This window comes from Rana temporaria, chromosome 4 (assembly GCF_905171775.1).
Source record: "Rana temporaria chromosome 4, aRanTem1.1, whole genome shotgun sequence".
Classification (NCBI taxonomy): Eukaryota; Metazoa; Chordata; class Amphibia; order Anura; family Ranidae; genus Rana; species Rana temporaria.
The window spans coordinates 333,373,797-333,388,651 of record NC_053492.1 but is presented as its reverse complement, the minus strand read 5'-3'; the positions used below and the strand labels follow the sequence as shown (position 1 = coordinate 333,388,651).

At 46.6% G+C, this 14,855-nt stretch overlaps 1 protein-coding gene and 1 non-coding gene across 2 annotated transcripts in view; one reads left to right on the top strand and one right to left on the bottom strand.

Annotated features, from left to right (window-relative positions):
* Window positions 1-325: 325 nt before the first annotated feature.
* LOC120937473 (AT-rich interactive domain-containing protein 4B-like) overlaps window positions 326-14,855 on the bottom strand; it is a 148,111-nt gene continuing 133,581 nt past the window's right edge. Inside the window, exon 3 of the mRNA XM_040350734.1 lies at window positions 326-1,399. Within this exon, the coding sequence (XP_040206668.1) occupies window positions 1,278-1,399 (122 nt within the window). The 3' untranslated portion in view covers window positions 326-1,277. The remainder of the gene's footprint in view (window positions 1,400-14,855) is intronic.
* On the top strand, window positions 2,424-2,530 carry LOC120938378. The gene has a single exon (XR_005749004.1). It is a non-coding gene; the product is annotated as a U6 spliceosomal RNA (small nuclear RNA).

Sequence of the window (14,855 nt, the reverse complement as noted above, 5' to 3'; positions counted from 1 at the left end):
TATTGTAATTGAATGTTATTAAAAATTACCTTTCCTTTTCAATCTGCAGCTCTATACTCTTCTGAGAATGCATTGCAATATGGCTACCTGGTGTTGTGCTGTACACAGAGTGTCTACTGACCACTCCCAAGAAACAATTTCCTGCTTGTGTGATTGGATAACCAATATTCCCAGAAATCTGCACTAAGATAAGAGTCAGATTTCAGGCATCCCCTGCAACAAAAATTTCATTTTTGGAGAGATATTTTCAATAGGAACCCGTCTAAAGGGATGCATGCGCAGCAGATTTCCTCATTAGTGCCCTGCTGCTACCACAACTGACAGTTAATTATGAAACCACTCCCATTAGACCTATTTAGAACAGCGGCAGAGAAAAACACACATGGATTTCTTCAGAATAACAAAAGGTAGGAATCTGCAACAAAGTTTGTCATACTCCTTGCAATGTTCATAGATCACTCAGAGGGGAATGTTTTTTCCCTCCAAAAAAGTGGAGTTACACTTTAATTAGTGAGTAAACATATAGATGTGTCTAGAAGAGTGTATATGCCTATGACAGACAAAAACATTTATAACTAACTGGAGTTTATTTTGAAAAACGCCTCTTCTTATATCAAATATCTTTGTCAAGTGGGCCTAATTATTTTAGGGAAACCTAAACAAATAAATGCATCAGTACATGTGGTATCAGTAGTATTTTGTACTGCACAAACGAATTACAGTAAAATCAATGACATCCTCATCCTCATCCTCATTGGGAATTCCACTGTAACTAATATCCGCAAATAATTTGTCCTAATAACCTGTTATATGCAGTAGAAAGGAGTATTCTTACTTCCTAGCAGACTTTCCTTGCTGTCACCAATTACACAAATCAGAGCTTTTCTCATTGTCACAGTGCAACTGCTCTGCATGCAAGCAAAAACAGTGGCATGATTTCTGCAAAAAAAAAAAGAAGCTTGCATGTCAAGCACTTTCTAAAGCATCCTCATAATACATAATTCTCACAATACAAAACATTTAAATGTTTTGCTTCCACAGTGGAACGTATCAGAAGCTAAAGCACAACTTAGATTAGTAGTAAATTATTATTGCTTAAAGAAAAGCAGTTTAATTGTACTTCATCAAAAGCACACTTAAGTGCATGGACAACACATCAAAGTGCAATACAAAATAGTGCCCATCTGTTCTTGTGTTACTGTGCAGTATAAAAATAAGTTCATGACCTCAAGAAGTTGAACTACAGTAAGTGCAAAGTGTTCTGACAAGTCCCTCTGTCACCTGCATTCAACTACCACTGCATTCTGTGATGAGGTTGAAAGTGATGGCTCTGCTAAGGTCAATATAACAGCTGCAGTAACAGAATTCGAAGATGGCGACATTGTGGAGAGGACTGCACCTGTAAAAAAAAAAAATACATATTAGTAACTCTAAAGGAAAATAAATATTATACATGGTTTATATACTCCAACAGTTTGTGAAGTTCTTTTAAAAATAAATGCAGGTGCTACAGTTATATTACAATTCAATAAGAAGGCCCTGTTGTTTATGAGGGATAATAATCTAAAGGGATGGACAAGTGATACAAAATACGTTTACTGTAAAGGATCATCTGATGGAGAAAGTAAAGTGGTAATGAGGGAGCCAGAAAGTAGGGTGTCGAGTAGAGCGGAGAGCAGAGAGGATGGTTTTTCCAAGTCATCTTCCAGGACGACTTACAGAGAGATAGGCTCCTCCCACCTAGCACAGGCAACACATGATCCACATCATAAAAAGCACTGCACATGCATTAGCTCCTCAGTATTTGTGTTTCCTCCGGCCAGACAGGAACTCCAAACGGATATTTGTTATTTTTCCGGCCTTCGTACTAGAGGGCAGGGGCCTCCCGACATCCATACCCAGTGCAACAGGGGTAGTTCTCCTGGGGTATGAGTCAGTTTGGGCCACCCAGAGACCTGGAGAAAGCGGTTTGGGGTGAAAATAAGGGACCCCCTCTCCTGATTTATGGCTGTATCCAAGGAGTATGTAAGGTTACCTGTGAGGAGTGGAGGAGGTGATCCAGTGGGTCCATCCGGAATGGCACAGCCGGGTGTTCTCCTAGTGGAACAGTAGGCTGCTGCATAGTCAGGGTGCCTATTTTCTGCCATTTCAAGAGATCCCCTTGTTACAGGGCTTCTCTATCCCCAGCATGTGAACTGTGCTGGGGGCGCAGAGTGATGAGGTAGCTTCTGGTTCCAGATGGCAGGAAGTCGGACAGCGGCCATTTTGGTACACCCAGATGCATCCGAAGCATAAACAGGCGTGCTGTGCCAGAGGGTGGCATCGGATCCACAGCGCCGCTGTGGATTCCCCACACCTCCTTAAATAGGGGCCTGAATAAGAAGATGGCGCCAAAGTCTTCCAAGCAACATGGAGATACCAGGGTGTTTTCTTCGGCAGCACATATACTAAAATTGGAATGATACAGAGAAGATTTGCATGGCCCCTGCGCAAGGATGACACACAAATTTGTGAAGCGTTCCATATTTTTTTATCCAAATAAGCAGGTCTGGAGGCGCCATCGGTTGATGCAGGCCCTAAGGTAAGAAAATAGGGGGCAGACTGCTCCTTCCCTTTTCTTATCCACTTGTGGTGGGGGCACAGGGGGCGTTATGTTTTTTCCAGAGCCGGTTTATTGTGTATGCTTAGGGTGGACAGGTGTCACGCATACTAGCATAGGCTCCAGTGGTGGGTATTTGTAAAAAATTCTTAGATTAGAATTTTGTTATCCACAGGGTGTTTTTGTAAACGGGTATTTACTTAAGTGGAAGTAATGTGCTGACGCTTGTCATTTGATTCATTACAGGACAAAGCCCACGAGCCCAGAGATAACAAAACAGAGACACCCAGAAAAAGGTGCCCGATATGCACCAAGAAAATACCATATGGGTGGAAGAAAAGTGCATGTCAGGACTGTATAGTTTGGTAGCAGACACTGACCAGGTGGTCAGGGCTACAAGCTCCATGCACTGTTCCACACTGCTCAACCTTTCAGGGCTACAGAGAAGATGGTGGAAGCCATTTTTTCCTGCGCTGATAAGTCACCAGGAAGGAGTATGTAAGCAGGAAAGCAGGTCTGGGACACCTGCAGACTCTGGCCCTAAGGTAAGAAAGAAGCAAATGGGGCTTCCTCTTTTATTGCTCCCTGGTGAAGGGGGCACAGGGAGTTTTGAGATTATTCTCTGTACTATCCACAGACCGACAGGGCTGGTCTGGGGAGTCTGGCTGTGTGTGTATCCTCAATTTTTTCCCTAATAGTGTGGGGCTTCATTTGTCATTTGTCATGGGTGCTGGTCAGAGGGTGATCATCTGCACCTTGTCTCTCTTGGTAAAAGGCTCATTTCGCCTTGTGTCCTCTCCCTCTAGGGCAGAGGATGGGACCAAAATGGGAGCCACCTAAGGGACAGATGCACAGCCTGCAAGTACAAGTTATCTACTACCTGGATACCAGCTGCAGTGCTGCAATGATCTTTGAAGGGGAGTCCAGGTTAAGGGATTCCTAAAGAGCATTGGGGGAGCACCTTCGTCCGGGTTTACGGGTACTGTGGAACCGTACTCCACCAATACGTCCCTGGCTGAAGAGAGAGATCAGACGGGCCGGCCTGTTGGGTGAGAGAGCACCTGCTCAGTTCCTGACTTTTCTTTGATTATCACAGACATCCAGCCCATTCCCTAGGCCACGAACACATGTTGGCCCACGGTTGAAATTTAGAGGCCTAGTTAAATTGTTTCAGTGCTTCACCTGAGTGATCGACGCAGACGGGCGATCAACTTCACACTACCCTGCTACCATAGACATTTTAGTGTGTGATTCCCCTCTCCCACTAGGGGCGCTCGCGAGCCTAGACTGACTTTAAGCTTAGGAAAGTGGTACCACTTTTAGGTTTAGAATATTATTACCCACATTCATCTCTGATTCCAGCAAGGGCCCTTGCGGATCAGGCTGAGTTACTGCTATTAATAGTGTCTAAGTCAAAATCCTATACTGTATGTTTGTTGAGTTCTTTTTTTCTATATACAGTAAACTACTCCATATATTCAAATATATTTACTGTGTGGAGTGCATTTCTTGTCTGGAGGGACCACCCATAATTCAGGTAATACTATTATTGCATTGTCTTTGAAAATTGTATGCTTATTATTGTGTCCCCCAGCCCAGTAGGGGTCACAATACACCCTCCAGACTTCTGATGTGCCAAGGGAGGGTTCGAGCAAATTAAATAGGGGTGAGCCAGGTCGAAAGAGAGTAGATCCCAAAACTAATCAGCGGCTCCTTTGGGGGTGAGCGCTACATGTGGGGGCTCGTCCGGGACTCTCTACTTCTCAAAACACCTACCATTCCCTAAAAGACTTAGCTCCACCCTTACCAATGTCGGGCCTGGATACAGCAATTGCAGCCATGTGGTGCAAAAGCGAAAACATCCCATTAGAGCAAGGTTTAGTACGTTGAAGTGCGGGGAGAAGTTTGGGATGAGAAAAGGGCATGCACAGTCTTGCATTTCAGTCCCAAGGTCAGAGGTTCTGGATGATCAATTGGAGGTGGATCAAACCAACCCACACACCTATATCTTAAGTCAATGGCGAATTAAGGTCCCAGACTTCTTGAAAGCATCCAGTATAAAGACCACTGACGGCAAAGAGCTTTTCCTGTTACAACCTGAACAAAGGTCAGATGGTCCCTCTTCTTCTGGAGCAGCTCCTCCCCCTTCTACCAGCACCCCGGCACCCAGTGGGCCCATAGGAGTCACGGCACAGGGGCCAGCAAAAACACCCTTGAAAGACCTCAGTCCAGAACTGTGTGCTGTTTTGGGAGAGATTGTGGCCCAATGCAAGAAAGATTCTACCGACTGTTTGATCACAGGATATAGAAAACTGAGGGCCTTCTCGGGAAGACACCCTGTACCATCTTCAGAAGATGGCTTCGAAGAGTGGATGGACCAAGCCACCCAAGCTTTGGAAGAATGGGGAATCCCAGAGAAAAACAAGAAACAGAGAATCATGGAAAGCCTCAGGGGGCCAGCGTTAGAGGCCATACGCAACCTTAAGCTTAGCAACACTAATTGCACTGCTCAAGATTATATGGATGTTTTACAGAATGTGTTCGGCAGGATCGAAGACATCAGTGAGCTTCGCTGCAATTTGGAACACTGTTTCCAAAAGAAAGGGGAAAAACTATCCGAATTTGTCGGCCGCCTGGACAAGATCCTACATCGGATGTTGCTAAAAAAAGGGATAAAGGCAAAAGAGGTGGACAGGACACATTTCCAACAGGTGGTGAGAGGAGCCCAACCTATGGATCCTATCGTCTTTCAGTTGAAGACCCGTAAAGAAAGTGAGGTGCCCAAGTACCCTGACTTAATTCGGATCATTCGACAAGAGGAAGACCTCCTGGATCAGAAGAACAAATACCAGGCCACTGAAGCCCCTGCCCAAGTGCGTATCGTCGCCACCAAAGATGACGATTCTCAAACTGAACTTTTGAAAACCCAAGTGTCTCAGTTGACAGAGATAATAGCTGTTCTATCAGGGCAAGCAGGGTACTCCACATACCAGCTTGGGAAAGATAAACCCAGGAAATCCGCCTATGGGTCATACAATCTGCAGAACAAACCGAAAACCCCCCCTACCTGTTTCAACTGTGGAGGACTAGGACATTTCAAAGAAGTTTGCCCCGGTCTGGCAGGCACCCGCCAACCAGCCCCTCAGTCGGCGGAAAACTTCAGAGGGACCGGTGAAGGAGTCAACCGGGGACCCACCTATCACAGCTGACTCCAATGTGAGAAGTGAGGCGAAAGGGCGAAAAGAGGAACGCATTCCCAGGACACCCTTAGACTCCCGTTCACGTGACCAGCGAAAGGTCAAATAGGAACCCCCCTAGGAGAGGGGTGAGAGTCCAAGTCACTAAGGAGAAGGAAAGAACCACATTCCGAAAGTTTCTTGAGTTTCTTGAGTTTCATTAAAGACAGGAATAGTACCACTGGATTGGCGCAGGGCCAATGTGGTGCCCATATTTAAAAAGGTAACAAAGTCTTTACCAAGTAACTATAGACCTGTTAGTTTAACTTCTATAGTTGGGAAGATACTGGAACGTTTAATAAAAGACCACATGGATGAGTTCTTGCTGGAAAAAAACTATTTAAGCAGCAGACAGCATGGATTCATGAAAGACAGAAGTTGTCAGACAAACCTGATTTCCTTTTATGAAGAGGTAAGTAAAACCCTGGACAGAGGCGTGGCTGTGGACGTGATATATTTGGATTTTGCAAAAGCGTTCGATACAGTTCCGCACACACGGCTCATGTGTAAGGTAAGGTCTACAGGATTGGATATATCAGTTTGTAAATGGATAGAAAACTGGCTGAAAGACAGAATTCAGAGAGTCGTGGTTAATGATTCTTACTCTGAATGGTCCAAGGTTATCAGTGGTGTACACCAAGGTTCAGTGCTGGGACCCTTACTTTTCAATATATTTATAAATGATATTGGGTCTGAGATCAAAAGTAAAATTTCTATCTTTGCAGATGACACTAAGCTATGCAGTGGAATAACGTCCTTGCAGGATGTCGCCAATTTACAAGCCGACCTCAATGCTCTGTCTAATTGGGCGACTAAGTGGCAGATGAGGTTTAATGTTGATAAATGAAAAGTTATGCACTTAGGGACTAAGAATATGCATGCATCATACATACTAGGGGGAGTACAACTGGGGGGATCTGTAGTGGAGAAGGATCTGGGAGTTTTAGCTGATCATAAGCTCAATAATGGCATGCAATGCCAAGCTGCGGTTTCCAAAGCGAGCAAAGTCCTTTCTTGTATTAAGAGAGGTATGGACTCCAGAGACAGAGATATAATTTTGCCCCTGTACAAATCATTAGTAAGACCTCATCTGGAATATGCAGTTCAGTTTTGGGCACCAGTTCTCAAAAAGGACATCGGAGAACTGGAGAAAGTGCAGAGAAGGGCAACCAAACTGATAAGAGGCATGGAGGAGCTCAGCTATGAGGAAAGATTAGAAGAACTAAATTTATTCACTCTTGAGAAGAGGAGAATAAGGGGGGATATGATCAACATGTACAAATATATAAGAGGTCCATACAGTGAACTTGGTGTTGAGTTATTCACTTTACGGTCAACACTGAGGACAAGGGGGCACTCTTTACGTCTAGAGGAAAAGAGATTTCACCTCCAAATACGGAAAGGTTTTTTCACAGTAAGAGCTGTGAAAATGTGGAACAGACTCCCTCCAGAGGTGGTTCTGGCCAGCTCAGTAGATTGCTTTAAGAAAGGCCTGGATTCTTTCCTAAATGTACAGAATATAACTGAGTACTAAGATTTGTAGGTAAAGTTGATCCAGGGTAAATCCGATTGCCTCTCGGGGGATCAGGAAGAAATTTTTTCCCCTGCTGTAGCAAATTGGATCATGCTCTGCTGGGGTTTTTTGCCTTCCTCTGGATCAACTGTGGGTATGGAGTTGGGTGTATAGGATTTTACTGTGTTTTTTATTTTGTTTTTTTATTTTTTTGTGGTTGAACTGGATGGACTTGTGTCTTTTTTCAACCTGACTAACTATGTAACTATGTAACTTAGTGGGGCCTTCCCCTCTTGTGCCCATTCAAGTGGAGGGAGTCTATTCCAGGGCCCTTCTGGACACCGGAGCCCAAGTAACTCTCCTATATCGGGACTTCTACGACAAGTACCTCTTCCACCTGCCTCTGAAAAAGTTGGATGAACTAGAGATTTGGGGCATTGGGACTCAAAGTTTCCCTTACAATGGGTATCTACCGATTCGCCTGACCTTTGACTCCTCATTGACCGGCACCGCCGAGACCTTTGACACCCTGGCAATAGTCTGTCCTCGGCCCCCAGGGGCTCACAAGAGCTCCCTTATTATAAGGACGAACACGGCTTTGGTCCGAAGACTACTGGCCCCTCTGACCGGAGGGGCGGAAGCCTCCATCCAAAGGGTCCACCCAATGCTGAGAAGTAGAAAAGGGGATGGGGACAAGGGACGAGGGACAGTGGCTAGGGCTGATCCTCTAAAAAATCCCCTCCCCCCAAAAAGGGGCAATGATTGGACTACCTTGGTACTGGGTAAGAAATGACATACATATAAAATAATAATATATTTTATTACATAAAATTGTTGAACAAAGAATACATGATAAAATTGGAAAAACAGGACCTCAGTGATACCCCCGGGCAATTCTGTTGTTACAAACATATAGACTGGTCTATGCCTCGACTAGTTTCGCGGTATAACCGCTTTCTCAAGAGAACCAATCTATAAAGCAAATGAATACAATTAATATTATGCAAACATAATAATTCAACAATAGCCATAATAATACAGTACAGTAAAACGGTAATACAAAGGGAAAAAGCTCACCCATAATTAGGTGGTGACGTGTGATATCAGGCAGCCCAGGTAGGGTAACCCCCCCACGGCGGACAGGGGGGATGGTGCGGACAACTCTAATAGGAGGCATGAGATAGATACGAGTTCAAGTAGAGAGCAATGTCAAGAAAAAAAGGGGGGACACCCGTGGAGGAGAGGAGGAAGGGGGAGTGGTGGGACAGGGGGAGATAGGAACGAGAGGAAGGGCAAAGGGGGAGGAGGATGGCTGAGAAAAATGGGGGGGGGAAGAGAGGGAGGGGGAAGGGGGAGGGGGGAAGGGGGAGGGGGAGGAAAGGGGGAAGAAAAAGGGGGGGAGGGAGGAAGAGGGGGAAAGGTAGGGACTGGCCCAGAGGAGGGGGAAGGGTGGACAATGCAGGGGAGGGGGGGTGGGGGTAAGGGTTAAGGGAGAAGGGAGGGTAAGGGAAGGGGGAGGAAACCAAGGGGAGGGGGGGCCAGAAAGGATACCCATAGCCATTACAGGGTTGAACAGAACCAATTTAGGCTCACCAAATAATTAAAAGATGGTGGTATGAATGCCAACCCATCTGTTGGTCCACTATGATGCAGGGACAGTGAGGCAGATAGAAGGTGGGGACATCCCAAGGTAATCCTGACCAGAATAGTGTCATGGGTACAAATTGATAATATAAGATCCATCATTGCAGGGGACTGCCCAGTGAAGGGAGGTCTGTAAATGCAAGGATAGTGGGTTACTATGGGTATTTGAAAGGACATGACAAAATGGCTCCTAATAGCCAGGAGAAAACATACCTGTGGGAGTCCCCCCTCCAGGGGGTAGTGTAACCTCTCACGAACAATTTTGCACTAAATACAATTGTGCCTCTTTCCCAGTTAACTCTCATCCGTTACTTCCTTCCCAAACCTTCTTCCTGAAGAGTCTCTCACTCGAAGTTCAGCTATAGTTACTTCCTTCTTTCTAATTAGCCTGTGACTTCCTGTTAAGCTGCTGGGCGGCCTATTTAAGCTCCTAGCACTAACCAGGAAGTGTTCCTTTATTTTGGCTGACACAACGCCTCTGTCGGTTGGGTATCCAGACGCACCTGCTTTGAACTTCAGCTTCCTGACCTGGACCAGGAGTCTCCACTGCCTGCTTCACCAGCCTTACCCGTCTGGACCCTTGGAGCCTGACCTTATGCCTGCATCATTCACTTCAGTATCGCAAGTACCCTGATGTTGTTATGCATTGCTATCCTGTGAACTGCCCTGCCTGCTAATAATGTATGCTAACTATACCAGGAATTGCTGCAGCCATAGTCTCTCTATGTTTGGTACTTCTAATAAGGATCCTGCCATGATTTCTACATTCTAAGTCACCAAGTATAAACGGAAGTCTTTCATGCCTAAGTACTTCCTTCTCAAATGTTATTGTGTGCACATATACTACCTATTACTTTGAGGACTTTGCCGTTAAGGTTATTTACATGCCACGCATGCTCGGCTACTTCTGCATTTAACTAGTATCAGTCCTACCTGGACTTTATACTTATTTGTTTGAGTTTTCACTGGCGCCTATGAAGGAATAGGCGCCATGTTTCTTGACTGAGACTGTGATGGTAGGATTCCAAACTCTCTGCACACAAGAGAGTGAAACCTGGGTCCGAAACTGAGTAGTCTCCGCAGTTGAGATCTTAACTCACAAATAATATCCGGCGTAACGTTACAGGTAGTAAGCCTCGGTACTGTGATCCGCATGTGGGAACCATGGAGAGAGATCCGCGGTGCTCACTCACGGGCGAAGCCCTTAAAGTGAGCTCCCCAACCCAATGACCCCCAGAGCCGCCGCCAATCAGCTGACATCATAGGTCAGTTCCTCCACACGGCGCGTGGAGTAATTTTGTCCATCACCTTGTCCCCAATCACATCATCAACTATGGGATTTAACAGCCAATGTTCCTGTAATTTTAGTTGGCTCAATGAACCATCTGCTCTGTCACAGGGGCTCTATTCGGTATTGACAGCTCCTCCAGTCCACTAGCCCTCTCTGCAACCACCTCCTGCATGGTTTAACAACCTGTTTGTGATCGATTTGTTGTGGGAATCACTTCTCCCTCAATTCATTGTCAATCGCCTTTTAATTCTTATTTAATGTCATGTATTTTTGTTTATATAGTTTTAGCGACCCCTGGTGGTCTAGTGTGGTTGTTGACCGCCCGGTTTCCTTCTCCCCATGTCGGCGGACTTGTGTTTCCCCTGGGAGGGACGAGCTCTGGCCCGTCCCCTCCTTGCCTTCCCCGGGCTGGGCTCTCCGCCCCTATGGTCTGTGTTGAGGGCGCACGCGCGGACAGCGTCAGACGTGAACCCGCGCCGTGTGAAGGAACTGACCTATGACGTCAGACGCCGCTGATTGGCGGCGGCTCTGGGGTCATTGGGTTGGGGAGCTCACTTTAAGGGCTTCACCCGTGAGTGAGCACCGCGGATCTCTCTTCATGGTTCCCACATGCGGATCACAGTACAGAGGCTTACTACCCCCTGGAGGGGGGACTCCCACAGGTATGTTTTCTCCTGGCTATTAGGAGCCATTTTGTCATGTCCTTTCAAATACCCATAGTAACCCACTATCCTTGCATTTACAGACCTCCCTTCACTGGGCAGTCCTCTGCAATGATGGATCTTATATTATCAATTTGTACCCATGACACTATCCTGTTCAGGATTACCTTGGGATGTCCCCACCTTCTATCTGCCTCACTGTCCCCGCATCATAGTGGACCAACAGATGGGTTGGCATTCAAACCACCATATTTTAATTATTTGGATGAGCTTTAATTGGTTCTGTTCAACCCTGTCATGGCTATGGGTATCCTCTCTGGCCCCCCCTCCCCTTGGTTTCCTCCCCCTTCCCTTGCCCTCCCTTCTCCCTTAACCCCCACCCCCCCTCCCCTGCATCGTCCCCCCTTCCCCCTCCTCTGGCCCAGTCCCTACCTTTCCCCCTCTTCCTCCCTCCTCCCCTTTTTCTTCCCCCTTTCCTCCCCCTCCCCTTTCTCCCCTCCCCCTTCCCCCCCTCCCTCTCTTTTCCTCCCCCCCTTTTTCTCAGCCATCCTCCTCCCCCTTTGCCCTTCCTCTCGTTCCTATCTCCCCCTGTCCCACCACTCCCCCTTCCTCCTCTCCTCCACGGGTGTCCCCCCTTTTTTCCTTTACATTGCTCTCTACTTGAACTCGTATCTATCTCATGCCTCCTATTAGAGTTGTCCGCACCATCCCCCCTGTCCGCCGCGGGGGGGTTACCCTACCTGGGCTGCCTGATATCACACGTTACCACCTAATTATGGGTGAGCTTTTCCCCTTTGTATTACCGTTTTACTGTACTGTATTATTATGGCTATTGTTGAATTATTATGTTTGCATAATATTAATTGTATTCATTTGCTTTATAGATTGGTTCTCTTGAGAAAGCGGTTATACCGCAAAACTAGTCGAGGCATATACCAGTATATATGTTTGTAACAACAGAATTGCCCGGGGGTATCCCTGAGGTCCTGTTTTTCCAATTTTATCATGTATTCTTTGTTCAACAATTTTATGTAATAAAATATATTATTATTTTATATGTATGTCATTTCTTACCCAGTACCGAGATAGTCCAATCATCGCCCCTTTTTGGGGGGAGGGGATTTTTAGAGGATCAGCCCTAGCCACTGTCCCACGTCCCTATCCCCTTTTCTATATATCAACCTGGATGATGGTACACTTTTAAGATCAACTACTTTATTTATCTGAGGCCATACTCAACATTTTTTGCCCAATGCTGAGAAGGATGTTCCACCAGCTGGTGATGGAGAGAAATGCCCCCGAGGAAGGGGTAGGGAGGATCTGGCGGATAGGAAGGTCCATAAGAACCCTACAGCCTGGAGAAGTGGCCTGCCTCAGGGCCTCAGTGAAACTTACCTGGTCACAGCCAGGCCCTTTTCTTGTTCTTGAACCCAACCCAGCTGGAACTTCAGAGGGGTTATAAGTGATCCCTGAAGTGATCCCATTGAAAGTACTGGAGAAGAATCGTGGGTGGGTATCTGTTAACATTCGGAACCCCACCAACAACCCTGTGAAAATGCCAGCCAGAGTGCTACTGGGCCAGGTCCATCAGGCCACCCCCGTCAGTCCCTCCGACCTGGTGAATGAAAGACGGGAGACTCAAAGAGGAGTCACCAGCCTGATAGCATTGAACTCTCCCCAGAATGGAAGGAAAGAATGGAGGATCAGCTTAGAAGGTGGCAGAAGATCTTCTCCAAAACGGAATTTGATGTTGGGTGTGCCAAGAGCGCCACCCACCGGATTGGACTAAGAGGATAAACCCTTCAGAGAACAGGTCCGAAGAGTCCCCCTAACTGACTTGGAGGATCTCAGGGAACAGCTTGCGGAGTTGGAAAGAACTGGAACTATTCGAGAATCCAGGAGCCCCTATGCTTCCCCCATAGTGGTGGTGAGAAAAAAATGGTTCTCTAAGGCTGTGTATTGACTACAGAACCCTCAATAAGCGAAGCATTCCTGACCAATACACTACCCCTCGGATTGAGGATGCGCTGCAGAGCCTGTCAGGGGCCAAGTGGTTCAGCATCATGGACCTGAAGAGTGGTTATTACCAGATCCCCATGCACCCAGAAGATAGGGAAAAGACGGCTTTCATCACCCCAGTAAGGTTCTTTGAATTCAATCGTATGCCTCAAGGGCTATCGGGCGCTCCAGCCACCTTCCAGAGATTGATGGAAAGAACTGTAGGTGACATGAATCTGATAGAAGTGTTTGTGTACTTGGATGATGTCATTGTATTCGGAAGGACTCTGGAAGAGCATGAGCGGAGATTGGAGAAAGTGCTGAAGGCCTACATGATGAAGGCCTGAAGCTGTCCTGAGAAAAGTGTTAATTTTACCAGTCATCTGTTCACTACTTGGGGCACATAGTCTCTGCAGAGGGGATATCTACAGATCCAGAGAAATTGGAGGCAATTACCTCCTGGCCTAGACCCACAAATGTGACGGAGTTGCGGTCATTCCTGGGATTCTGCTCCTACTCCTGGAGATTTGTTGAGGGTTTCGCAAAAACCGCAAAACTCAACGAACTACTGAAGACAGAGGATTAGGATAACACCTCTGAGTCTACAAAATCTGTGAAACTCCACATGGGCCCTCGAAAACCCAAAGAGTCCATTCGTGATCAGTGGAATTCAGAATGTGAAAAGGCATTTGTTCAGCTAAAGAAGGACTTGACAACTGCCCCCGTTCTGGCCTATGCAGATACATCAAAACCTTATGAGTTACATGTGGATGCCAGTAGAGAGGGGCTAGGGGGAGTGTTGTATCAAGAACACAGCGGTTGTCTACGCCCAGTGGCCTATGTGAGTAGGAGTTTGACCCCATCTGAGAAGAACTATCCCACTCATAAACTTGAGTTCCTGGCTTTGAAGTGATAACACAGGATTACAGCGCTCAGGGTGTTCATTGAAGATAATCAGCATAAAGGGTAATAGATGCAGGGGTGCAATGACAGCAGCATTTGATATAATAGTGCTAAATATTAAAGTCCATAAAAATGGGTTCAAAAGTCCGGGCCATTAAGGTGTTATCATCAGGCAGGTGTTAGCAGGTAACCAGGGCTGCTCTCCAAGAGTGAAGTCAACTCGAGCATACAAAAAAAAAAAAGGAAAACAGGAAAAGCGCCTCTAAGTTATCTGATTTTAATTATAGCAACAGGTGCAAGTATCCAACACTTACATTTGATATAACAGAAGCAAAGGCTGAAGTGCTGGTAGTCAGATGGAGCCGGAGTTGACGTGTGCCTGCAATATGTAAGGAATCTCCGCACAAAGGCTGGGGGGAGCCGAGTCTTGGCTTGGGGGTGGGCATCCACACAGTGTGACCTTTGACCTCTGGGAACCCGCCTTCTGACCTTTGACCTTTGGGGGAGGTCCCTGTTCCAAGTCCTGAGTCCTAGCCATATTCTTCAACGGGAACATAGGAATAAAAGAAACTTTGATTTGAAGGTTCGAGTCCAGGAGCTACAGCCAGGGGACAGAGTTTTACTAAGAAACTTGGGCGTTCCGGGGAAACACAAACTGGCTGACCGTTGGAATTCTCAGCCCTACATTGTATGTAAAATGTTGCCTGACCTCCCCGTGTATCAGGTCCAACCTGAAGGCAGTGTGGGGCCCCTCAAAACCTGGCATAGGAATCATCTATTACCCCCAAATGAGGCCGTCCGACTACCCTCGAACTCTGACTCTCTGGATTCACACTCCGCTCCCAAACCCTCTGGGCCGGTCACTAGATCCCAAATCCCACATTCAGATTCAGAGGATGAAGAGTCCACAGATAAATGGATAGGGTCAGAGTGGTTATGGTCCTCTCGACGATCAGAACCTGATGCTTCGTTCCTGCCCTCATCTGAAGCGACCTGTAGTGGGGCACTT